A 26,396-nucleotide genomic window follows, 5' to 3' on the forward strand; every position below is an offset into this window, starting at 1 on the left:
CTGTTCTCCAACTATCCAGCTCAGAAGGCAATGCAGAACTAAGAGCAGCAATACCATGAGCACTCTACAATAACCTTGTGACCTCCTGTAGTTCCCTTCTGGGTTAGGATGCCCAATTTGGGAAACTCTGGTCTCCCCTGTATAGGATAAAAGCACACAAGACCAGATTTCATGGTCCATGATGCATTTTTCATGGCCATTAATTTGGTTATGATCCTAGCATTGGCATCTGGTAGCCTAGGTGGGGGAAGGAATTACCTTTCCAAACCACCAAGCATGGCTCTGCCCCCAGAATGTCTAAGGTAGGTGTAGTGGGGGCAGAGTGTTGCTGCCTCCAGGGCCCACCCTCCTGGTGGGCTGGAGCTGTGCCACTTGCCCTCATCCCTTGCCCCATACTCTGGGGCTGGAGAGGCTGGGGCTGTGTGGTGCACCCTCCTCCTTCCCCTAGTGCTCCAGTGCTGGACCACGCAGCACACTGTCCTCCCTCCCCCAGTGCTCTGGGGCTGGAGAAGTTGGGGCCATGCAGTGCACCCTCCTCCCTCCCCTGGTGCTTTGGGACTGGAGAGGATGGGCCATGCAGCACACCCTCCTTCCTATCCTTATGCTCCAGGGCTGGGGAGAACACGTGCCCATCTACTCTCCTCCCTTCCCTATGGTTGGGGGGTGGGGTGCACTGCCCTGCTTCCCCGAACAGAGGCAGGGAAGGGGTGGGGTCATAGCAGAAGGAGTGGGGCTAGAGGTGGCCATGGGCCCTAGTCATGGTTTAGGGCACAGGCTTTCTAAGGGGCATGGTTATTAGAGATTTTAGAGTTGGAAGACAATTCAGAGGGAGGGGAAAAAACCACAATACCATTAAAATCTGCTGAAGTCTTTTTTTTAATGCTGAACTTGGCCCAGAGCCTTCATTTCAAAGTTTAGACAAATTAGTATCTCAAGCAAGTTACCTTATTAGTATGGCTAGAACAGCAGGATTTGTAATGGCTGTCTGGGGAAAAAAACCTTCTCTTGTGTTACTTATACAGATAGTCCCCACAGAAGGTTAATTATTTTGTCACTGTGTTAAAGCTCCAAGAATATTTATTACTGGTCTGGACTTTATTCTGCTTGCATTTGATAAATGTGATCAAGTTTCGATCACTTGTACCTAAGCTACCATTAATTTTTAGAATTGGACTGGAAGCCATTGGAAGGGCCAGAGTACTTGCTTGACATGCGTTGTTTAGGTCACTGTGTACAAGGGGTGGGCAGCCATATTTTTTGAGCATCTGAAGTCTTTATATTAATTCCACTTCAGATATAATGAATTTCAGTAGTGCCATTTGGCAACGACAAATGAATGGCTCCCTGATGCCAGGTTCTGATCTGTGAGAGGTGTGGAGAGTCCTAGGGAGATGGAGATAAGAAAGATATTTTTAATCCTTGATTCTCCTGTTTGACTGATCGCCGAGTTTGGATGAACAGGCCTCCAGAGCTGTATAACACTTTGAACGGGGCTGTATGCCTTGAGTGGAAAGTGGGAAACAACTGATTTTTGACAGCAGTGGGAAATAACCAACCATGGACCACATGCGATTTCACAAGGTTAGCCCTTGGCACCTGTACCTTTGGAAGTAAAGGTAAATAAAGCTGTGGCGACCCACCAGGGGCTAACCCTGGTGAACCGCTGTCTTATTGCACACCGCTGTTCTTGACAGTGTTTCTCCCCCACTGCTGACAAAAATTATTTTGGCCTGGCCCATGTCAGCTAACCATAAATCTCAGGACCAGTTCTAGGGGGCAGTTAAGTAGGGCAGTCACCCTGGCTACTGACTTTAAGTGGGAACTATATCGCTATGCCATTTAGCTTCTTCTCTGCCCTCTTTTTTCCACATGGCCAACTAACGTGCAATATATATATTTGAGATGACTAACAGGAAAAACATTATTACTGGAGGTATATGACTGTGGTGTAGTCTCCAAAGAGAAGTGGTGGAAACCTTATTGCTTTGGTCATGGGCCCTGAGCAAATAAATGATGATGGTGGTAATAATAAGTTTGACAATATACTAGAATACATACTGTGGGGAACAATCTTGCAGTTACAGGGAGCCTGAATGAGATCTAATATCTTGTATGGTTCTTTGTCACAGTAATGTATGTATTTGCAGAATTGCTTCAGAAAAAAATGTTTTCCCTAGGTTTTCTATGAGGCATCAGCTGTTCGTTAATCAGTGCTAAAGTGGATGATAAATATTCAGGTGTTGGAGGAAACGTGACACAATACAAAGTATGAGGGTTTCTTTTAAACAAAGACCTATTGTTCTGTAATCTATTTACAGCCTCTGTTCAAAATGTGGTGTTATTAATAAACCCTTTAATTTCTAAAGACTGCTACATTTCAGGGGGAAATGGCTTTCAGATACAAAAGGATGAAAAGGTCAAAGTATTGCAATGCAAAATTTTACTGCAGCCCAGCATAATTGTAAAGCCCATTATCATTTCCAGAGACTTGCCCTACTTAATGAAATCATCAAATCACAAGTACTTTGCTGAGATTCTGTATTCTAAAACATTGCTTCTAGCTAGCCATTTTTGGCTTGTCTATTAATTACTGGCCTTGGCATTCTAGTAAGTACTGTTCCTATGAGTCAAAAGTGTACATTGGTTAAAAATAAAACCTCCTCATTTTGAAGAATGGAAATTATATATCTGTAAATACTTGACAGAGAGGGAAGTCTACATTTAGCTTGGTTTTAACGTAATTTTGCCCTCTGTGCACTGGGGATGAATTTTTGGTTTCTGCCAGGTGACCCCGGGCAAATGACTAAACAGCTCAATTACTTAGGCCTTGTCTACACTAACGCCCATCATCAAATAGCATAGCTGAAGTTAACATACTTACCATAGCGTCCTGTGTGTGTTAAGGTTGGTGGGGACTGGTCTCTGCTCGAGGCTGGCTATTCTTCTCATCCTCATGGAAGTACCTGCATCAACAGGAGAACACCTGGCAGATAGATGCAATTTAAAAAAATCTAAGCCGACATGATAAATTAATGGCTGGTGGATTAATTTCTGCAATTCCATCCTTGGAGTAGTGGAGGCACACTACACCCCAGTTTCCTTTTCTGTAAATGGATGGATGCAGTGTTAGGAACAGTAGTTTTCTCAGGTTCTCTAAGATGCATTGGATTTGTATAGCACCTTTCTGCCTTGTATTTCAAAGTACTTTTAAAACAAGCTCTTCTCAGAGGATCCAGGGTATCTTCTCTAGAAAAAGTTTTGATACTACCTGCCATTTATACAAAACTGATCCTTTCCAAAGTGAGGGAAATGCTCTTGAAGCACCTTTGAAAAATGAGAGAATTGTGGCAGGGATGGCTCAGTGGTAGTACCCCAAGAAGGGATAATATTTCATAAGGTTGAGAGAAGCAAAGATTGAGCCAGAGACAGTAGAACTTCATAATCAGGAACACCATAGTTACGCTTTGACCATCAACTACCCACCTTATTTGGAACTGGAAGTATGGAATAAGTCAGTAGCAGAGATTAAAAAATAAACAAGAAAACCCCCAGCAACTATAGTACAGATCTGTCCTAAACATACACTACTGAAAAAAGAAAAGCAACATCCTTTCTTCTTCAGAGTAAAGATTCAAAGCTGTATTAAGTCAGTGGTCAGATGTAAACTGTTGAAAAAGCCATAACCTCTTGTTCAGAGTTATGAACATTTCAAAGTTATCAACATCCCCCATTCCCTGAAGTTGAGCTTCCACTATGTTATCCAGACTCCAAAATGTGGTTAACTAGTTACCAGATAAGAAGTACTCTGCCAGATGGCAATTAGGATGCTTGCTTTTTACATATTGATTAAAGAAAATATCCATTTCAGCTATAAAATATAGCTAGAGCTGCAACTCCTTCCCAATAGCCATATGCTAAGCTATCACCCTCTCCACATTTAAATAGCTCCTAAAAACAACTTCTGTTATCTTGCCTATAAGAAATGTTCTCCCCCCCCCCATTAAAAACCTATTTGCCAGAACTGAGTAATTCCATGATCTTCTTAATGTCACCTAACTCTACCACCCTTCTTGTTTGTTACCCTTACTCATTGTATTGGGCTAGGTCCTAAATCAATTCTTTCTGCTTTATTCCACCCCTTATAAAGAAGCTCACTTTGAGTTAGACTACTGGTTAATTGAGGCTCAGATCCTGGGTCAGATTTTGAAACACAGCAAAGTGTCTCAGGAGCAGTATTAGATCATGTCTACATTAGGAAAGTATTTTGAAATTACTAAATTCGACAACTCCCAATTTAACAAATTCGAAATACCATGTTCACATTGGCTACGTCTACACTGGCCCCTTTTCCGGAAGGGGCATGTTAATTTCAGCTATCGTAATAGGGAAATCCGCGGGGGATTTAAATATCCCCCGCGGCATTTAAATAAAAATGTCTGCCGCTTTTTTCCGGCTTTTAGAAAAGCCGGAAAAGAGCGTCTACACTGGCCCCGATCCTCCGGAAAAAGCGCCCTTTTCCAGAGGATCTTATTCCTACTTCAAAGATTCCTACTTCAAAGTAGGAATAAGATCCTCCGGAAAAGGGAACTTTTTCCGTAGGATCGGGGCCAGTGTAGACGCTCTTTTCCGGCTTTTCTAAAAGCCGGAAAAAAGCGGCGGACATTTTTATTTAAATGCCGCGGGGGATATTTAAATCCCCCGCGGATTTCCCTATTACGATAGCTGAAATTAACATGCCCCTTCCGGAAAAGGGGCCAGTGTAGACGTAGCCATTATGAGGAAGTCCCAAAATTAGTCTGAAGCACTCGCTGTTAGTGTGGAGATGCTACCTCTGACTCAGAGCTCCAGGAATCACTGGGGAGTAATTAGTTCAAATAACTCTGGGGAGTAATTCTTTTGAAATAGCCGCACTGGAGCATCCACACTGTTATTTCAAAATAACTATTTTGGAATTAGTGTTACTCCTGATGAAAAGCAGGAGTACAGATTTTGAATCCCATGGCCCCTTATTTTGAAATAACAGGCATGGTAGTATGGCCGCTCCACTTACAAATGTAACCTGGTGGTGGGTTAGTTTGAAATAAAGTCCTAGTTTGAACCGGGGTTTAATGGCAATGGGGAGAGAGGGACTTATCTCCGCAAACATTCATCTCCTCTTAGAACAAAACTTAGACCTGGGCCTTGCAAAGGCTGTTGCAAGTCCTTAAACAGAAGCATGTGCATTTATGCAAGATGGGGACCTTTAACATGATCTGCATAGGCATATTCTTCTTCCACTTGCCTCACAAACAATTCACATCAGAAATACTCAGGAGGCAGAGGTGACAGAAAATGTTACAGCTTTCCATCATGCTTTATTATTATAATTTATCCTCACTGGATTATTTATCCCTCCTTATTTCAGGATCGTCTTTGCAATCCTCTTATCTAGGAGGGAATGAACCTTGTTTTGGGGGATCATTTTAAAGCAGTTTTTAAAATAACTCCTGCGGGGCTGGTGGATTTTGCTGCGTGTGTAAGGGAGACATTTAAAGCCTCACTTACGGTTTGGTTTTATTAACATTCCTCAGGCAGCAATGAGATTGCCACGGCCTGAGCTAGCCCTGAAGTGGGGAGACACACGGGGCGGGATGTGTGCGTGGGCAGATAAGGGGCTAGAGGAGCAGCAGTGAAGGGGGCAGGATCCGCAATTCGCACGTGGCTCCCTGTGGATTTATGAGAACTCCAGAGCGCTGCACCAGGTGGCGGGGATGTTTGTGGCCATGATGCGAGTCCAGGGCCCCCTCTCGGCTCGTGCTGCTGCCGGGTGCGAGGAGCAGGGCTGCGGAGGAGGGGAGGAGATCCCAGGATTCTCGCATCGCCTCCTCAGCCAGTAGCAGGTGGAGGGTTTCATTCAAAGCTGCCGCTGCGGAGCGAGTGCTGGGCTTCGCCTGCTCCTGCTGCGCCTCCAGGCTGGGATGATAACGGGACCTGGGGGGGTTCAGAGCAAAGCTGCGGAGCGGGAGGCGAAGGCAGCGCCAGGGGCATCGCTCGCACGCCGGATCGGGGAGAGCAGAGGATCCCACACTGATCGGCGGCTTCTTCACCCACCTTCCATCACTTGACTCTGGGCTCCGGGTCCGCTCTACGCCTTTGGTGCTCCCCTGGGGGTCCCGCCAGATCGCTGAGCGGTTCCGCCTTTTAGGAAGGGCCCGAAATTGGGGACGGGGGACGGGCGGGGAGAAGGGGAACTCTCCACTCCCCGCCTGCTTTGGCTCCCGCTTACTTTCCCGAGGTCCGATCCCCGCTCTCCCAAGCCGGGCGCCGCCTGTGTTTAGCAGGACGGAGAGTCTCCCCTTTCTGCTGTTTCTCCGGGGAGAACCTTTCCCGTCTCGGTACCAGGGTCTCTTCTAGGCAGCGGAGCGGGGGTCTCTCCTCATAGGTGTTGTCAGATAGCGAAGAGTCACCCTCGCCTTCAATTTCGAGGGCTGCCTCTCCCGTGGGGCGCTGGGGTCCTCTCTGTCTGATTGGGGGGGTGGGGCTAGGCAGGGGGTCTCCCCTCATCATGGCCTTCACCTTCGCTGCCTTTTGCTACATGCTGTCCCTGGTGCTGTGCGCGGCCCTCATCTTCTTCGCCATCTGGCACGTGAGTATCCCACAGGCCCTTCCCCGCCGGCAGCTGCCCCGGGCCCCAAAGCCCTTTCACCTACTCCGCCCCTGGAGATCGGACACGTCCAAGAGGCAGGCCTGCCTCAGCTGCTGGCTGGGAGCGCGGGAAACGGTTCCGACCCACAGCTCCGGTCACCCCGCTGCGATTAGTCACGTAGCTACAACCAGAGAAACTCGGCGGGGACGGCTGGAAATGAGTCCAGACGAAAGGACAGAGGCAAGGGATGCGCGCGGGTGTGGTGGGTGGGAGGCAGGGGGCTGTGACTTGGCTGTAGGTAGAGGGTCAGTCAGCGGGACCCTCGGGCTGAGGAACGCGGGGATTTACAGTGCCCCCTGCTCCCCTTCTGGTGTCCGGGAACTTTGTTGCTTTGCGCGCGGGGCACTGGCGTGACTTAGCCTCCGGAAGCGCTGGGAGTTGCGGAGGCTGCAAAACAGCAGCAGGGTGGCTGACGGTGACTAGCGCATACTTTGCGGAGCAGGGAAGTTAAATCTCGGGTCTGGTCTGCACTCGCTGCCCCCCAGCCGCCCCTGCCCTTCACTGTACAGGGTGGGAGTAAGTGGGACCCTCTGGCTGAAGCTAAGGGTCAATTATAAAGAACACCGGATTTTGTGCCAGAGCAGGTGTGTGAACCGTTGCTTCTTATCCACATTCCCACATGGCTAAAGGGGCAACCGCAGGAAAAAGTTGCTCCTCTCGCTGTGTTTGTATAAAACAAGCTCTTAGGAAGCCAAAGGCTAATGAAAATATCCTCAAGATTTTTAAAAAATAAATTACAATCTCAGACCTTTGGCAAGCATGTTCACTGCACACTTGGCCCCATCCTGTAAAGTGCTGAGCACTCTCCGGGTACATCTACACTGCAGGACTTAACTCCAAATAAACTAGCAAATTCAGCTACCTCAGTTGGGTATCTTATTTTGAAATTGAAATTGGAAGCATCTACCCAGCGCTTATTTTGAAATAGAGCACTCTTCCTCCCTCTTCCCTTACTCCTGGTACAATGACGGTTACAGGAGTCCAAGTAAGAAGCCCTCCAGCTTGACAGTATTTTGACACTATTTGGAAATAACTGCCTGCTGTATAGATGTGAACCAAGTTATTTCAGAATAGTGCTAGTTGTTTTGAAATAGTGTGTCAGTGTAGACTTACCTTCCATGCCCGTTGACTTTTATGGAAATCAAGTGCACTCAATGCCTCTGTGTGTGCTTGGGTGGGCTCCCCCTGATCCTGCAAATACTCGAGAACTCTGAAGTATTAATTGCTGTCATTGTCCAGATTCCAGAAATAGGGGGGAAGCATAATTAATGAAGAGTAAATTAGATTGTTTTGATTTTTTAAACTTTTAATAACCTAATATGTCTCTAGCTACGCAGAAGAGGAAATATGTTAAATTTTTAAAATTTAATTTGAGATTGCCCCTTACTCTTACTTTAGTTTTCCCACAGTTATGGATATGGAACCCCATTTCCTGTTCTGTGTAGTTGTGATAAATAGATGGGGGCAGGTTGAAGGAAATATGCACCTTTGCTATGTGTGAATTGTCCCTATATATAATTTACCAATCAATTTAAAATCGTTACATGTTTAAGAATCCTTTGGAATGAAGATGTGTTTTATTAATAGTTTCCTTAATGACATAAAAAGAACTATACTGGGACCAGATAGCATAAAGCAAAACTACTTAAAAAAAGCGAGAAAGCACTATACAGAGCTTGTAAAACAGATGGAGCAGGATAAAGGGACTTAGGATTTATTATTAATGAAACATGGGAAGGAGAAAGCTGTTAATGTAGGTCTCCATAAGTGTTCCAGAAATATTAAGTGACAAGAGAAACACTTCTGTATAGTGAAACAATTTTTAAAACCTAATTGTTTTAGGCTAATAAAGATGCAGTAACCAGATATTTGTGTGTTAATGCAATTGTAAAAGTTTTATGATAAGTACTATTTCTATAGAGACATAGAACACCTTCTGGGTCAAATTATTCTGATGAACTGGTGTAAATCAGTGGAACCACTCAATTTTCTCTAGTGTAATAGAACTGAAATTGACCCAGTCTTTTCCTGTAGAATGATAATAAATTAATACTACATAACTAAGCAGTTGATGAACAATAGAAAAATAGATTAAATCCCACACCAACTTTTAAATGTGCCTTCAGTATATGCATAAAGCCCCCAACTGTTCTTTTATTATTCTCATAGGCTACGTCTAGACTGGCATGATTTTCCGGAAATGCTTTTAATGGAAAAGTTTTCTGTTAAAAGCATTTTTGGAACAGAGCGTCTAGATTGGCACGGACGCTTTTCCGCAAAAGCACTTTTTATGGAAAAGTATCCGTGCCAATCTAGACGCGCTTTTCCGCAAAAAAGCCCCGATAGCCATTTTCGTGATCGGGGCTTTTTTGCAGAAAACAAATCTGGGCTGTCTACACTGGCCCTTTTGCGCAAAAGTTTCGCGCAAAAGGACTTTTGCCCGAACAGGAGCAGCATAGTATTTCCACAAGAACACTGATAATCTTACATGAGATCGTCAGTGCTTTTGCGGAAATTCAAGCGTAGACAGCTGGCAAGTTTTTCCGGAAAAGTGGCTGATTTTCCGGAAAAACTGGCCAGTCTAGACACAGCCATAGCGAAAACAGTAATACTCAATTTCCCATGAGATTTCACTGGAAGATGAAGATATATACAGTAATTCCTCATTTAACACAGTAGATACGTTTCAGAAAACGATCGTGCTAAGTGAAAACGTGTTATGCGGGGTCAATTTTCCCATTGAAAATAATGGAAAAGGTGGGGGTTATATTTCAAGTGCATGTGCGCTTGTAGCTCCAGCCTGCATTTGTTAGCAGCTGGGACCGGGACATAAGGTTGGGGGAGAAAGGGGACTGTTTTATAGTAGGAAGGGGAGGTTTTTGGCTCTGGGGAAGGGAAGGACAGGGGTGAGGCTTGCAGCCGTCAGCTGAGTTTCCCCAGCTGTCCGGTCACCGGCAGCTGTGCGGGGCTTAACCTGCCTCTGGAGGTTCACCGCTCGCCGCGCCATTCCCTGGCGACCCCCTCTGGCTGGATGCCTCGCTCCCTCTCCTCTGCCCCCCGCTTGCAGCTGGTGGCTGGGATTCCCCAGCTCGCTGGTCACCGGCAGCTGCGCGGGGCTTCGTCTGCCTCCTTACAAAGTGGCAGAGGTTTGCCGCTCGCCGCGCAGTTCCCTGGTGACCCCCTCTAGCCGGGGAACGGTGTGACGAGCGGAGAACCTTCGGAGTCCGGGTAAGCCCCACGCAGCTGCCGGTGACCGGCCAGCTGGGGAAACCCAGCCGCCAGCTGCAAGTGGGGAGCGGAGGAGAGGGAGCAAAGCATCTGGCCAGAGGGGGTTGCCGGCAAACAGCACGGTGAGTGGAGAACCTCTGCCACTTTGCAGGGAAAGCCTCGTGTAGCTGCCGGCCACCGGCCGGCCCTAGGGAAAATCGTGTTATTGCGGGGACAGGTCGTGTTGTTTGAAAAATGTTCCCCCCCAAAAATTGTGCTATCGCGAAAACGTGTTAAGTAGGCCCGTGTTAAGCGAGGAATTACTGTACTCAATATATTTAATCTTTTATTCTAAATATTTCGGTGCAGAAACCTTTTCATTCTTTGGACGTGTCTACACAGCACCCTTACCTTGAAATAAGCTACGCAATTTGCGCTACGCAAATTGTGTAGCTTATTTTGAGGTAATTTCAAAATAAAGCACTGTTCTAAAATGTCCCTTAATTCTCGTGCAATGCGGCTTACAAGGATGTCGGAATAGTGAGCCTATTTTGATATAACGGGCTTGTTCTTAAGATGGGGAATAGTTATTTTGGGATATCTCCAGTGTAGATGTAGCCTCTGACCAGAAATGGACTTTGGTTCTTATATCAGAATGTTCATTGTTGATAAATGCAGAGTAATACTCACTGGAAAACATAATCCCGACTATGCATATAAAACGATGGGTTCTAAATTAGCTTTTACCACCCAAGAAAGATCTTGGAGTCACTGTTGATCATGCTCTGAAAACATCCATTTAATGTGCAGCAACAGTAAAAAAAAAGCAAACAGAATGTGAGAATATATGAATCCATGGTACGTCCACATCTTGCGTGCAGATGTGGTTTCCTCATCTCAAAAAATATATATTGGAATTGGAAAAGGTTCAGAAAAGGGCAACAAAATGATTAGGGATGTAGAACAGCTTCACTATGAGAAAAAATTGATAAGACTTGGACTTTTCAGCTTCGAAAAGAGACAACTAAGGGGGGATATGATAGAGATCTATGGAATTAAGACTAGTGTGGAATAAGTAAACAAAGAAGCGTTATTTACTTCTTCTAACACAAGAACTAGGAGTCACCAAATGAAATTAATGAGCAGCAGGTTTAAAACAAAAGGAAGTATTTATACACACGTTGCATAGTCAACCTGTGGAACTCTTTGCCAGAAGATGTTGTGAAGGCCAAGACTATAACAGGATTCAAAAAAGAATTCAATAAATTCATGGAGGATAGATCCATCAATGGCTATTAATCAAGATGGGCATAGATGATGTCCATAGCCACTGTTTGCCAGATTATTTTGCTTATTCCCTCTGAGGCACCTGGCATTGTTAAGAGGAAGGATACTGGGCTAGATGGTCTGACCCATTATGACTATTCTTATGTTTGCTTGTTATATTTATAAGGGAGAGATAATGTATTCCAAATGGATTCTCAACAGAGGATCTGTTTAACCATTAAAATGACTTGATTGTGAGTCTCCATATGCAATTTGGCTACTATGACTAAACTGAAGATTGATCCAATACTCAAATACTCAATAACTTTTGAAAGATTTTGGGAGACTTACATTATTTTAAGGAGCCAGAACAAAATCCCATATTCAAACTTGGTGGTGCTCAGAGCCAGAAATGAAATTTTAGGCTTCAGCAAGTTTCTAGAATGAATCCATAATGACTAAGAATAAACGAACACTTCTCATGTTCATCTTGTACTTCATGCTAAAAAAATTGGAACTGCTATAATTGCCTAATGATTATTATAGTTTGAACCTCTAAATATTAATCTGGGCCTCTCTGATCCGGCAATATTTGAGGTCTGGCAGGACTACGGATATTGCTGGACTAAGAGCCCCCAGCTGGCCAGGTTCAGGAGCACAGGCTGGATCAGCAGTGTGGAGAGCAGGCCGGGCTGGGGCTGGCGGCAGTGGGACTAGTACAGTGGGTAATGCAGCCCCAGCCAGGACTGGCAGCACAGCCTAGTGGCAGGGGCTGGCATCAGGGAGCAGGGCTGACAGCTGGGAGGGGAGCCTTGACCTCCCCAGTCCGGCAAACTCTGTGGGTAAGGGCAATTCTGAGGGTGCCAGACCAGGGAGGACCAATCTGTAACTAAAAGTTCTGTGGAAACATTAATACTTGCAGCATCCTAGTGAAGGGAAATCTTAAAGTTATATAACATTTAAAATACATTATTTAAAGCACGTGTAAATCAAAATCTAGATGCAATGTAGATTTCAGGAACTCTTAATTGTCTGGAAGGGTCAATACTATCAGACCTTATGTAGGAAAGAGTGCAGTGTCCCTACAATACTCCCAATACCTGCTGGCCTAGTTAAATGACCCATTCATTCAAACAAATCTTGTGTACAATTTACAGTAGTGATACTGTTGTTTATCACTTTTAGAATTTCACTGATGCTAAATTAGTGATAGGAAATTACTGAAAAATTACAGTGTCTATGCATTCCATAATGCTAAGACTTAATTCCAGGCGTCGATTGCATGGCACTGCCTATCACCACACCTGTCAGAATTATTTTTATATTGAATAACACAGCACTAAAGCATTCTTTATTATGGACACTCTGTCCTACTCTGATGGAAAAGTACCAGAAAAGGTGAAAGAGGATGATGACTTCTTTATACATTGTTTCAACCATTTTATAGAATTTAATACAAAATTCCTACTATAGGATGGTTAAATATAGTGTATAGCAGTGGTCCCCAACTTTTTGGGGCTGCCGGGTGCCCAGGGGCAGGGTCGCCCATATGCCGCATGCCCAGGGCTGGAACAGCCCATGAGCTGCATGCCCAGACCCAGCGCTGCTCCTGTGCCACGCGTCCAGGAGCCAGCAGCGCCCATGCGCCATGCGCCTGGGCCCAGCGCTGCTCTTGTGCCGTGTGCCCAGGGGAGGGGAAGTCTATACGCTGTGCTCCCGGGGCCCGCACAGCCCATTCACCGTGCACCTGGAGGCGGGGCTGCCCATGTGCTGCACGTCCGGGGCTGGTGCCGCCACTGTGCCGCGCTCCTGGGGGTGGGGGCGGGGCCGGCCCCGATCAGTCGGTGGGTGCACAGAAATGGCCCAGTGGGCGCCATGGCGCCCGTGGGCACTGTGCTGGGGACCACTGGAAAGGTTAGCATTTTCTATGAAGGTCTGTTGATATTTTGAGTAAGTTTTACAGACCCCCTAGTGGCTTAGTCCTTTTCAAATTCTGTATGTCTTTTTCATAGGGTTAACCTACCTAAGTCCTAAGGCATTTCCAAAAGCTTTTAAAGATCTCTTATTGGGCCAGACTGTGGTCCATTTGCTTACATTTTGTTGTACCTTACACTTTTGAATAGTTACTTTGAATTCAGTGGGACTTCACATGGAGAAAGTACTGCTCAGTGTGATTAAGGGTATGGAAATTAGTTCCATAGCTAATAAAAGTCAGATGTAACAAATTACAAAAATAATTCTAAATATTAAAATATGATAAGCTGATATGTCTACACTGACTCTGAAAGGGTATGTCAAGTTAGCACAATTGTGTTAGCCTGCACCTTCATAGGATTTTTTCAATTATGTTATCATGTATAAAGCCATGTTAGTTGGCTGTTTTAGAATACGTCTAGACTTCAAGGCTATTTCGGGATACCAGAGGTATCATGAAATAGCTACCCCACGTCCAAGGGACGCATCCGCTATTTCTAAATAGTTTTCAAAATAACGGACTCGCTATTTCGGCAACCCTTTAAACCTCATTCCACAAGGAATGTCTCGAAATAGTGCTTTATTTTGAAATTTGGTACTGTGTAGATGTGACAAATTTTGAAATAGCCTATTTCAAAATAAAATTGAATTAGGATCTGCAATTTGCATAGCGCAAATTGCACATCTTATTTCAATTTTAGAGTACAGTCTAGATGTACCTTTAGTCAGGAGTTAGCCTGCATTTTAATGGGGCTTTTCAGTCATGTTAACCCTAATTTGATTGCGATAACTCAACTGAAAATCTCACTAATGCCCATCAAGGTATACTCCATGCGATTGTAAAACATTGCAAAAATGTAGCAAGTGAGAATATATCCCTCTATTTTGAATTACTAGCTGAAATAGCCTCTGTATGTAGATAGTTGGCCAAATTCTTCTCTCAGCTGCACTCTTGCAACTCAGCTGACTTCAGTAGACTTGTATGGTGTAACTGAAATGAGAATTTGGTCCGTTTGCTGTATAATTCTGTAGATTTATCTGATTTTTGTCATTAACCCAAGAAAAGAACAAGATCATCCTATTCATTCAAAAATCAAAGCTCACTCTATGTCCTCCTTCTCAGCTCTCATTGCTGCTCCTTTTAAGCAGCTTTCCAACTCTCCAAATCAGAATTTCTCTTGGTCCTTACACTACTACCCTGAACTAGGATTCTGCTGGAAGGTTAGTATTTATCTAAACTATGTTAAGTCTTTCTGAGTTTCCACCAGGACTTGAGGCACTACATTCATTCCTGATGTAACTCCATTGATTTCAAAGTGAAGTTACAGCTGGACTAAATATGAACCAAGGTGCCTAAATTGATATTTATTCCCAGTCATTGGAAATGCGACTCCCTTATTAAAAAGTCCTAGAGTCTTAACACTCACGCAGATTACCTGTAAACACCATACTTGGACATCCTGAAGTGAAGCCATTCCTTTTCATATGTTTTAAGATGAGAGTCCATGCTTATGCTTTTAGGTTTGTCACATTAAAAGCTGAGGGTATGTCTACACTACAAAGTTAATTCAAACTAACGGATGTTAGTTTGAATTAACTGTGATAGGTGCTACACTAGCGCTCCGCTAGTTGGAACTTAATTCGAACTAGCGGAGGGCTTAGTTCGAACTAGGTAAACCTCATTGTACGAGGACTAAGCCTAGTTCGAACTTACTAGTTCGAATTAAGGGGTGTGTAGCCCCTTAATTCGAACTAGTGGGAGGCTAGCCCTCCCCAGCTTTCCCTGGTGGCCACTTTGGCCAACACCAGGGAAACTCTATTGCCCCCCTCCCGGCCCCGGAGCCCTTAAAGGGACACGGGCTGGCTACGATGCCCGTGCCAGGTGCAAGCCTGCCAGCACCCAGCCAGCAGACCCTGCACCTGGCACGGCTCAAGCCAGCCATCCGATGCCCCCCAGCCCTCCCCCTCTTCCCGGGACCAGGCTGGTGTCTCACGGGAGCTTGCCCAGGACCGCAAGAGGCGGGCTGGTCCAGTGCAGACATCGTGGACCTCGTCCACAACCTCCACACTAAGCACAGGAAAGTGGTCATCTAGGGCAGGAGAGCTGCCAGCCTGGCCACCCAGGAGCAGATTTGCATGAAAATCAAGGTGGTCCACTGAGACCCCCGACCCTGAGCCCTGAGCTTACAATGGCCGTCCTGGGTCAGACCAAAGGTCCATCTAGCCCAGTAGCCTGTCTGCCGACAGCGGCCAACCCTAGATACCCTGGAGGGGATGGACTAAAGACAGTGACCAAGCCATTTGTCTCGTGCCATCCATCTCCAGCCTTCCACAAACTTCGGGCAGGGATACCACTCTTACCCCCTGGCTAATAGCACTCCATGGACCCAACCTCCATGACTTGATCTCACTTCTCTTTAAACTCTGTTCTAGTTGTAGCCTTCACAGCCTCCTGCAGCAAGGAGTTCCACAGGTTGACTCTTTGCTTTGTGAAGAAGAACTTTCTGTTATTAGTTTGAAGGCTGCTACCCATTCCTTTCCTTTGGTGTCCTCTAGTCCTTCTATTATGGGAACTACTGAAGAACTTTTCTGTATGCACCCTCTCCACCCCACTCATGCTTTTATAGACCTCTATCATATCCCCCCTCCATCTCCTCTTTTCTAAGCTGAAAAGTCCCAGTCTCTTTAGCCTCTCTTCATATGGGACCTGTTCCAAACCCCTCATCATTGTAGTTGCCCTCCCCTCTCCAACCCTCTCTTTTCCCCTCTCCCACCTCCTTTTCCCAGTCTCCCCCAGTTTTGTTCAATAAAGAGAGATTCTATTTTTGAACACAATTGTCCTTTATTTTGTACATCAGGAAGGGGGGCTAGGGAGGAGTAAGTGGAAGGAGGTGAGGGAGGAATGGGGTACGAGCCCCCGATGGGGAGGACTGGGCTGGCTCTGCGGGCTTCTGGGGGTGGAACCTCTCCTGCAGCCCCCCAATTGCCCCCTCGCCCCAGATGGCAGCCTACAGCAAGTGCAGCCGGTCTGATCGCCGAGTGCTGTGATGTGCCCAGTGTGGGTACTCTGGGCAATCCAAGCCAGGACTGCTTTGCAAGCAGGGCACCCCTGAGGACTGTCTGTTCGGGGTGGGGGTCGGGTCCCTTTAAGCACAGCCCTCGGCTAGTCTGAGACAGCAGCTCCACGCTCTAAGTCCTCATCTGATGCCCTGCCAGCACTGCTTCCGGCCATCCTTAACCCCGGTTCAGGGTCCACTCTGTGTGGACATGCTAGTTCGAATTAGCAAAACGCTAATTTGAACTAGTTTTTTAGTCTGGATGCGTTAGTTCGAATTAGCTTAGTTCGAATTAACTAATTCGAACTAAGTTGGTTTGAATTAGCGCTGTAGTGTAGACATACCCTATGTTATCAATGTAGAGAATGGCTCTTCCTAAATGTCTGATTTTGTTTATAGTATGACTTAGTAACAATTCATAAATACAGAGTACTGTACTATTAAAATTAATTGCATACAATTTTGAGATCACAAAACTATGTTTCTTTGAAGTTAATGGAATGTGTCCTGTGAATGCATAACAGTATTTCACAGCTCTCAGTAATAAATAAGAATATATTAGGAATACAATTTTAATGGTCAGAACCATTTTTTCATAATGTGGGATACACAGGTATAAAGCGAGCAGGGTTTGTATAAAGAATGACACATAATCACCTAAACTTATGTAGTATTTTGCTACAATCTTAGGTGGAAACAGGCCTTTGCTCAGTTCTCTGGCATGGCAAAAGTAACAAATCAACGGCAGTTACCTACTGTAGCATGGAGTAGGAGAATAAGACTCCAGAGCAAGATAATCCACGTAAATAGAGGGTGAAAATTCCATTCACATTTTTATTAGTCTGACTTAACTGCAAATTTATATTTGGTTTTATATTTGTGATTTATCCTCCTGCCCCCATTGTGCCCAGAGATTGTTGGGGAGGAGGAGTGATTAATCTTGGCACAGTGATATGGGCTAAAGGTGGCATTTCAGTTTTAACTGATGATAGGGAGAGTTAATAACAAAGAGGTATAATGAGGATTCATGTATTCCTTGCCTAACTCTTGTGGTGTCTCACTGTGTGATTACCGGGCAGGTCATTTATACCTTTATATGTCTCCAATTCCTATCTGCAAAATGTGGATAATGTTATTAAATTGTCAGTAGTGTTGTGTGTGGTCTTGGCCAATTTATATCTCCAAAATGCTTTGAGATCTTCTATAGAAAGGGGCTCTATACATATAATTTTTGTTTATGAATTACTGTAATTGCTTGCTGCTATAGATTTAATTTTATTGGAATTCAATTTTTAGTGGTTTATACTGGGTTTGACAAAGGCATGTGAGTGTTAGCTGCTCAGTTTTCATTGAACTCAATGGCTTTTAGACATCTCTCTTAAACTCCTTTAAAAATGACAGCCTTAATTTCCTCAACCTGCATAAGCTTAATTTTGGAGATGAATGAAAAGAGCGTAACAGGATCTCTTTGGGTGTGTCTACACAGCAGGGCTAAAGTTGAATTAAGCTATGCAACTTCAGCTACGTCAATTGCGTATCTTAAGTCAAAATAGCTTAATTTGGCTTTTGGCACTGTCTACATAGCAGGAAGTTGAAGGAAGAACACTCTTCCTTCAGCCGCCCTTAAAACTTCCCTTACTCCTCGTAAAATGAGGATTACCATGAGTTGGACGTTATTTCGAAATAAAGGCTTGCTGTGTGGATGTGCACTCTGTTATTTCGGAATAACACTGCTGTGTAGATATACCCTTAAATTTCTGTGCTGAAGGGCAAGTCAGTAGTTCATTGCCGGTAATCAACGTACTTTAATACCAGGCCATATAGGGCAAGCCAGTATTTTTAACATGTAATGCCTCACCGATTTCCATAGCCATGGCTTGGAGGGTAGATGTTTTAACTGGAAACTTCCAAAATGACTTGTGAACACACTTGGCCCTGAGTCTCTGCTGTGTTGAGGTTGCCAGTCATCTTGATTCAAATTATTTGCAATGCCTTAGAGTATGTGTTAGAATGAAAGTAATTTTCTTAAGGGCTAGTCTTGAATTTACCTCCAATTACATACGGTTAATAACATCCCTTAATGATTGATCTGAATATACTTTATGATTATTTGGAGTTAAGGCAGGGTCAAGACAGGGTTGAGACCTATGTACAGAAAAGTCATGCTGCCACTGCCTGTTTTGTGTCCGTTTGAAGATTCCCCCCCCTCCCCTTCAGTGGCTGAGCTTCTTGCTCCCTGCTGATTTCCTAAACTCTCCAGTTCCAGGAATGAGCCTGAGATTGAAAACAGAATTCCACCTTCTGCCATGGTTCTATAAAGGCAGATTCCCACCAGGCTGACCATGTTGCATTTTAATAATCAGCTAATAACGACCTTTGCAAAAGTTTGTCCTATTAATGCTGACTTTAGCAGCCACAACAATGTCAGTGTAATAGACAAATGAATTTTGTATCCTGAAACATTTATTTACTTTATCTGAAATTATCTGACTTGTTTCAAAATTAAAAATAGTAAAATATTGTGTTGGATCCAGAAAAAAAGCCAATATGTATATTTGAACTGTGCACATCAAGATTATTGTGGGGAGAGATTCTAAATTGTGAGTGGGTGACCATCTTGAGTTCATATATAGATCCAGATGCTTCCCAAGACACAGCCATTTCATCATCAATGAGCCATGAATTATTGTGTGGAGTCTTATGTGCATTTTTATGGGAGTCGCATAGAACTGTTACAATGTAATTTGAGCACTGGCCAATACTGTATGTGAACTTATGTTGGCTTTAGCAAGAAAATCTGCTTATTGCTGGTATTTTTTCCCCTTAATTGGTTTAATATTTTTTTAAAAAGCACAAACAATATGCTTATTATTACAGTGTTTCCTAATAAGCAGGGCAATAAAACTGCCATGTTTTATTGGGCCATTAACACACACCTCAGATGGGATGGAAAGAATGAAGTTATAGGCACCTATTTGTATAAATGTATATCTTTAGTCACACAAGATATATGTTAATCCACCACTAGATTGTCTCAGTTCAATTGTAACATGGATCTCTTGTTTGACAGTTGATTTTTCTCTTAAATTTAAAGATTCTTTTTATCAGATATCTTTCTAATGGGGAAACTGCCATTGTTGTGCCTGTTCAATGGACAATGAATATTTATGCCCTAAGGAGCATGAGAGTCTGCGGAGAGTCTTGATCATAGTCCACTAGATATAGGGTTGTCCATTTTCCTGAATGGATGGCTGGGACACCATTTGTGGCAATGATTCCTGGTCCATCCATTTGGGAAAGTTGCAAACTTGTACTGGGGCATCCACAAGGATTGTCAATTCCTTGCTCCTCTTCCTTCCCCAACTTTTCTGACAGCACAGCTCATTTATGAGCAACATTGCCACTGACAACCAGCATGATCTCCATCTTTTCCAGACTGACCTTCAGCCAGGTCATTCTTATTCAAGTCTCTTGTCTTGGCCAGCAGTGCTATGCAGGTTTGTGGAAAAGAGGATATACCTTGTACAGCTTCAGAGTTAGAGCTAGCCTGGAATTTTGTGACTAAATGGGGGGAGAGAGAAAGAGAAGCCAGCTATATTTCAGCCGTTATGTGCCACACCTGATCATAGTGATACTAAAGATGTATTTATGGCTTTCCCTTTGGCTTCCCTGCCCTGTCTCATGTATTTATAATACCACAAAGGCAGTTGTTCATTCAGCACTTTTACAGTATGGTTACCCAGAAAGGCTAGCTCCTTTCTAATATTTTATGAATTACAGTGCCCTTTTAATAGAAGAACTTTTATCAGTTACATCCCTAAAGCACAGTCCTGCTTCATGTAGTACAGTTCAAATGAGTTTATACTATTAGAAATGAATATTATAAACTGCCTCCCACCCACATTTTGGTTTGATGTTTTACATTTGGATTTTCTATACACACACTGAAACAATGGGCAACAAAGAGGCTGCCTTTGTTCTGGTAGAGCAGCATACAGCTCAGGAGATCAGCATCTCATTTTACTGTAATCCCTGGTAATTTTGTATTAACTTCTGTTGATGTGGCAATGGAGTGTTTTTTAAGGGTTAATTAATAGCAGCAGCAAACAGAAAATGGTAGTCATCCCACTGAAAAAGGTGCATGACACTCCTGTTAACAGTATAATTGTTGGGAATCTAATAATTTTTACTGAATAGGAAAATATTAGACAGCAGGCAGTGTTATCTTGTGGCTAAACAGGGAACCAGGATGCCTGGGTTTTGTTTTAAACTCCCCCACTGATTCTCCTCTGTTACCTGAGTGGATCACTTAATCTCTGGGTGCCTTTTTCTATAATGAATATCATACTTATCTACTGCTGCCAGATTTGCCCAATACTCTGGGGTACGCTCATTTATTAGGGTTACTCTTATGGGGCTGGGAGGGGGGAGGTTAATAATTCTATCAGTATGCTGCTTGTGCTTACTTGTGGTCTCATATAGAGCTGAATTCTCCCTGCTGCCAATTCCCCCTCCCACTGGAGCTCTTCTGCAGGAACTATGTTCCTCAGGATGGGGTTAATCCCACCTTAGAAACACATGGACACTCACACCCACTAACAGAGCACATCTGAGAGGACTGAGTAATCTGCACTCACAAGCTGACCCCTCATGTGTCCCTGGACTAAGCAGGCTGGGTTTAACATCAGTGCCACATTGCACCCTCATATGCCATTGGACTCAGTGGGCTGGATGGCACTTTAAGCTGCCATCCTCATATGTCCCCAGGTTGAGCACCTCCCTATCCCTATCCCCACTTTCACACCACAATCATTCGCTGGTAAACCACATAATGAGCAAACCCCACAGGTTTTTCACTACAGGGATCTTTAGCTTGGGTACAAGAAGCATTGCAGAGTGAATGGAGAAGCTAAAACCTGAAGAAGGATGAGCGAGCAAAAGGAAAAGAGAGAAGCAACCATCTTAACAATGAAAGCTATTTATTTCTGTGTAGTGAATATATATATATATATATATATGGGGAGCCAAACACAAAAAACAGTTACAATATTAAATCTAACAGTTACAATATTAAATCTAAATTGAAACTGATTACAAATGTTAGAGCTAGCTAACCATATAACAGTTTACATAGGGCAGGGTCAGGAGACTATGCTTAGAGAGAGGTGGGTGGGGAGAGAAAGACTGCACCACTCCATGGAGCTTGTACTGATCCGTGTTCCCAGATGGTGATGGGAGCCAGGGGTCCAGAGGGCAGGAGACAAGTAGAGGAGAGCCTGCAGCATGATCAGACAGGAGATGAAGTCTCAGTGGAACTAATGCAGTTTAAATCCAGGTATCAGAACAGTTTTTCTTGGGCAAGGGTAGGAGTTTTTGTAGGGATAGGACAATGGTTCCAGGAGAACGCTGGATTTTTTTTTATCGGTAAACAGAGGTGAGACAATAGAGACTGATCACACCTGGCTATTGATGATGTTCCTTGAACAGCTCACAATGCAACTAGGCAGTTTCAGTATTTTGGAGGTCAATAGGATCCATTACTAGAATTGGTCTGATAATGGCTAATTTGGGTGTGAGCAGGCCTGGGTTCATTAGCATCTGGAGCAGAGATTTCCCATCAGGCAGTGCTTCTCTGCTTTCGGTATCCCATAGTTCAGTCTGGTTCCTGCTTTGGAAGAGCTAGTCTCTATTCTGTATGCTAATGGAGATATCTCTGTATTCTATCTTCCATGCAGATGAAGCTGGGGTGTTTCTTTAATTCTATCTCCTTTCTCTGGAGGAGTTTAGGTGGGTCTTCTCCAGCCTTTTCATTGCTTTGTCTTTACATAAGAACATAAGAACATAAGAACGGCCGTACTGGGTCAGACCAAAGGTCCTTCTAGCCCAGTATCCTGTCTACCGACAGTGGCCAGCACCAGGTGCCCCAGAGAGGGTGGACCGAAGACAGTGATTGAGCGATTTGTCTCCTTCCATCTGTCTCCAGCCTCTGAAAAACAGAGGCCAAAGACACCATTTTATCCCCTGGCTAATAGCCTTTTATGGACCTAACCTCCATGAAATTATCTAGCTTCTCTTTAAACTCTATTATAGTCCTAGCCTTCACAGCCTCCTCTGGCAAGGAGTTCCACAGGTTGACTACACGCTGTGTGAAGAAGAACTTTCTTTTATTCGTTTTAAATCTGCTACCCATTAATTTCATTTGGTGTCCTCTAGTTCTTCTATTTAGGGAACTAATAAATAACTTTTCTTTATCGGCCCTCTCCACACCACTCATGATTTTATATACCTCTATCATATCCCCCCTCAGTCTCCTCTTTTCTAAACTGAAAAGTTCCAGTCGCTTTAACCTCTCCTCATATGGGACCCGTTCCAAACCCCTAATAATTTTAGTTGCCCTTTTCTGAACCCTTTCCAAGGCCAAAATATCTTTTCTGAGGTAAGGAGACCACATCTGTACACAGTATTCAAGATGTGGGCGTACCATAGTTTTATACAGAGGCAGTAAGATATTCTGTGTCTTATTTTCTATCCCTTTCCTAATAATTCCTAGCAACCTATTTGCCTTTTTGACTGCTGCTGCACACTGAGTGGAAGTTTTCAGAGAACTGTCCACGATAACTCCAAGATCCCTTTCCTGATTTGTCATAGCCAAATTAGCCCCCATCATACTGTACATATAGTTGGGGTTATTTTTCCCAATGTGCATTACTTTACACTTATCCACATTAAATTTCATTTGCCATTTTGCTGCCCAATCACTGAGTTTGGTGAGATCTTCTTGGAGTCCCTCACAGTCTGCTTCTGTCTTGACTATCCTAAACAGTTTGGTATCATCCGCAAACTTTACTACCTCACTGCTTACCCCTTTCTCCAGATCATTTATGAATAAGTTGAAAAGGATTGGTCCCAGGACTGACCCTTGGGGTACACCACTAGTTACCCCTCTCCAATCTGAAAATTTACCATTTATTCCTACCCTTTGTTTCCTGTCTTTTAACCAGTTCGCAATCCAAGAAAGGACCTTCCCTCTTATCCCATGGCCATGTAATTTACACAAGAGACTTTGGTGAGGGACCTTGTCAAAGGCTTTCTGAAAATCCAAGTATACTATATCTACTGGATCCCCCTTATCCGTATGCTTGTTAACCCCTTCAAAGAACTCTAATAGATTAGTAAGACAGGATTCAAGCAGAGGCCCCCGAGGGAGGGGATTGGTTTTCCATGAGTGTCAGTCCCTGGCTCCCCAAGAGCACAGGGCTGACAGGTGGCTATGGTCTGGTTCCTTAAGAACACAGAGCTGGTAGGTAACACTATTTCACATGGGGATCTGAGGGCTTCTGAATATTTTGCAGCATTGGCAATCCCAAGCATTCAAACATAATGACTCAGCCCCCCAAAATCATAACTGGATTTCAAAAAAATCATTACAAAATAAAGTTAGGAAGTTATTTGCTTCTGTTTTTGGAGATTTTAGGTTACTCTCTGGTCCCATTTTCAAGCTTTATTTTGCAATGGGTAGGGCTAGAAACTTACTTTATGAAAAAAAGAAACCAAACTGAAAATCTCACCTAATCAGCTGAATCCAGGATCCGGCTCTTTAAGAAAAATACTAAATATTGTGAGACTTGTGACAACTTGGAAAGAAATGGAGACAATTGGCAACACTAAGTTTGCACAGTCCTTTTTTATTCTTTAATGTTAGATACTCTGTAAATGTCAAGTATTGCTATATGGGCCAGCTGTTTAAATGCTGTAAAGTTCAATTTCCTATCGATTTAAATGCCAACCATCTTCATGCTGTGAGTCACTCTTTAAGTGTATGAATGTTTAAAGTCAATGTTCTGTCTTGCTATTATGTTTTCAAATTAATAGTTCTGGCTCAGTAGTGTAGGTTCATAGCTAATGTCATCATTCATGATATTTTCCCTCCATTTAATAAAATATTAAAGAAAACATATTGGTCACAAATTGACAACCCAGAAGACTAAAGCCCTTCTATACATTCATAGAATGAGTAGAAATAGACAGAAATGTTGAAAATTCTACCAAGATCATGTACTTCAATTTTCTATTTGCCATTAGTAACTCAGTTATTAACATATCCTCAGAGATGCCATTTCTGTTTAGATATGAGTTCAAGGCCAATCTCATTCCTTAACCTAAACCAGTGGTCTCCAACCTTTTTAACTGCAAGATCACTTTTTCAATTTAAGTACAATGTAAGATCTACCTCAAACCCAAACACGCTTCCCCACTTCCTTCCTGCCCTTTCTTTGAAGCCCTGCCCTGCTTCACCCCTTCTCTGAGGCCTCACCCTGCTCATTCCACCCCTCTTCCTCTCCCATCCTCACTTTCACCAGGCTGGGGTAGGGGGTTGGGGTGCAGGCTCTGGTCTTGGGCCACAGTGTTTGGAATGTAGGAGGGGCTCTGGGCTTAGCCCAGGGTGGGAGATAGGTCCAAGAGGGGTGTCAGGGTGCAAGCTCTGGGAAAGAGTTTGGGTGCAAGGGGTCTCACATCTGGGGCAGGAGGTTTGGTGCAGGGGGGTATTCAGGACAGGGACAGGGACAGGGAGGGGTTCAGGAAGCAGGCTCAGGCTGGGCACTGTTTAACAGAGACAGCTTCTGGGTGGTGAAGCAGTGGGATTAAGGCAGGCTTACTCCTGCCTAGACCCTACTCCAAGCCTGAATGCAGCTGGCATGTACAGCAATGGCTCCATGTGCTGCCCCTCATCTACAGGCACTGAGCCCTCAGATTCTACTGGTCATGGTTCCCCAATGCTGATTAATGGGAGCTGTAGGAGCAGTGTCTGCAGGCAAGGACAGCAAGTGGAAACCCCCTGCTCTTCCTTTCTCAGGGGCTGCAGGGACATGCCAGCCACTTTCAGGAGCAGCAGTTACCACAGGGCTAATTACTCCAGCCATGACAGGTTAGGTATTTGAGAACTCTCTACTCAAAGACTTAAATTTAAGTGAAAGAGAGAAATGAAAATTATGAAATGCACAGACCAGTCAAACCCCAAAATAACCCACTTTGCAAGCGGTAAAAATAGTAACATCAACAACCCACTTATGTGTTGGGTCGGGAGAGGAGAGTGAAGGACAGTGTGTGTTTGTGAGAATGACAGAGACACACTCAATGTGTGAGAGTGACAGAGATTTGCATTGCCAAACTCCCTCCACCCCCTTCTCTCTGTGTGGAGATCAGGTGCAGAAGTGAGGGAGTAGGGATACCTTGACATCAGCACCCTCCCCCTTTTCTCCATCCCACACCTTGCACAGCAAGCAGGAGCCTCCAACAAGAGGCAGCTCCAAGGCAGAGGACAGGAGCAGCATGACAGTGGGTGGAAGGGCATGTCAGGTGCCAGTGCTTGATAGCTTCCTGGCCAAACCAGTCAGAATCACCTATTAGAGGCTCCAAAATCTACCAGTAGATCTCGAAATCTGTTTCATAAAAACATAAGAGCCTGGAGGAATAGAATAGGAAGATGCTTTTAAGACCAGTATACCTGCCACTTCTGAGGTTAACTTTACTTTATCGTCTTTTTTTACCACCTAATCCATTTCTTCTTATTTACATGTACGCTTTGCTTTGACTTCCCTTCTCCCAAAACCACAGATGCAACCACTGCTGGAGCAAACATGTGTTTTCCTTCTTTTGGTGATATCTACACCCAACTCTGCCTGCCATGTGGATGGAGAGGAAAAAAATGGAAAGATCTTGGAACTTTCCCCTGAATTGCCACTTTCCTGCTACTCATCTCTATTTAAAGTCCCTGGAGTAAACCATTCTCTGTCTTTCTTACCCTGGCTCCTGCTGGGGTCCATTGGCTCCTGCTGTACTGCAAATGGCAGAGCCTACAGGGGGAGGAAAAAGCACAGATGCTCCAGCACTTCCTTCTGGGGCCCCACAACAGGTTCTTTTCCTCCACTTTGGGAGGATTACAAAGCACCAGAAGGTTGAATGGGGTGTGTGGAAGAGAGCACCTGGGCAGGAAGGAATCTGGGAATAGAGGAAGTGTGAGGGGGAAACATTTATTTTCTGCTCTGTTTATACAGAATGAGACTTTAATTTGTAAAACTCCCCAGTTCAGAGTTTTTTTCAATTACTCAGAAGTGTTGACATTTCAATTTCTCCTCAGCTCTGTGCCAAGGAGAGTAAAGGGAAAAGATCTCTCTATTCAGCAATTGTTCTTGGTTCTGGCTCTGCTA

At 44.2% G+C, this 26,396-nt stretch overlaps 1 protein-coding gene across 1 annotated transcript in view; it reads left to right on the forward strand.

Annotated features, from left to right (window-relative positions):
• The first annotated feature begins 4,815 nt into the window (after positions 1-4,815).
• CNIH3 (cornichon family AMPA receptor auxiliary protein 3) overlaps positions 4,816-26,396 on the forward strand; it is a 107,632-nt gene continuing 86,051 nt past the window's right edge. The window contains exon 1 of the mRNA XM_006133411.5: positions 4,816-6,625. Coding sequence (XP_006133473.1) covers positions 6,545-6,625 — 81 coding nt within the window. The 5' untranslated portion in view covers positions 4,816-6,544. The remainder of the gene's footprint in view (positions 6,626-26,396) is intronic.

This window comes from Pelodiscus sinensis, chromosome 3 (assembly GCF_052426305.1).
Source record: "Pelodiscus sinensis isolate ZL-2025 chromosome 3, ASM5242630v1, whole genome shotgun sequence".
Classification (NCBI taxonomy): Eukaryota; Metazoa; Chordata; order Testudines; family Trionychidae; genus Pelodiscus; species Pelodiscus sinensis.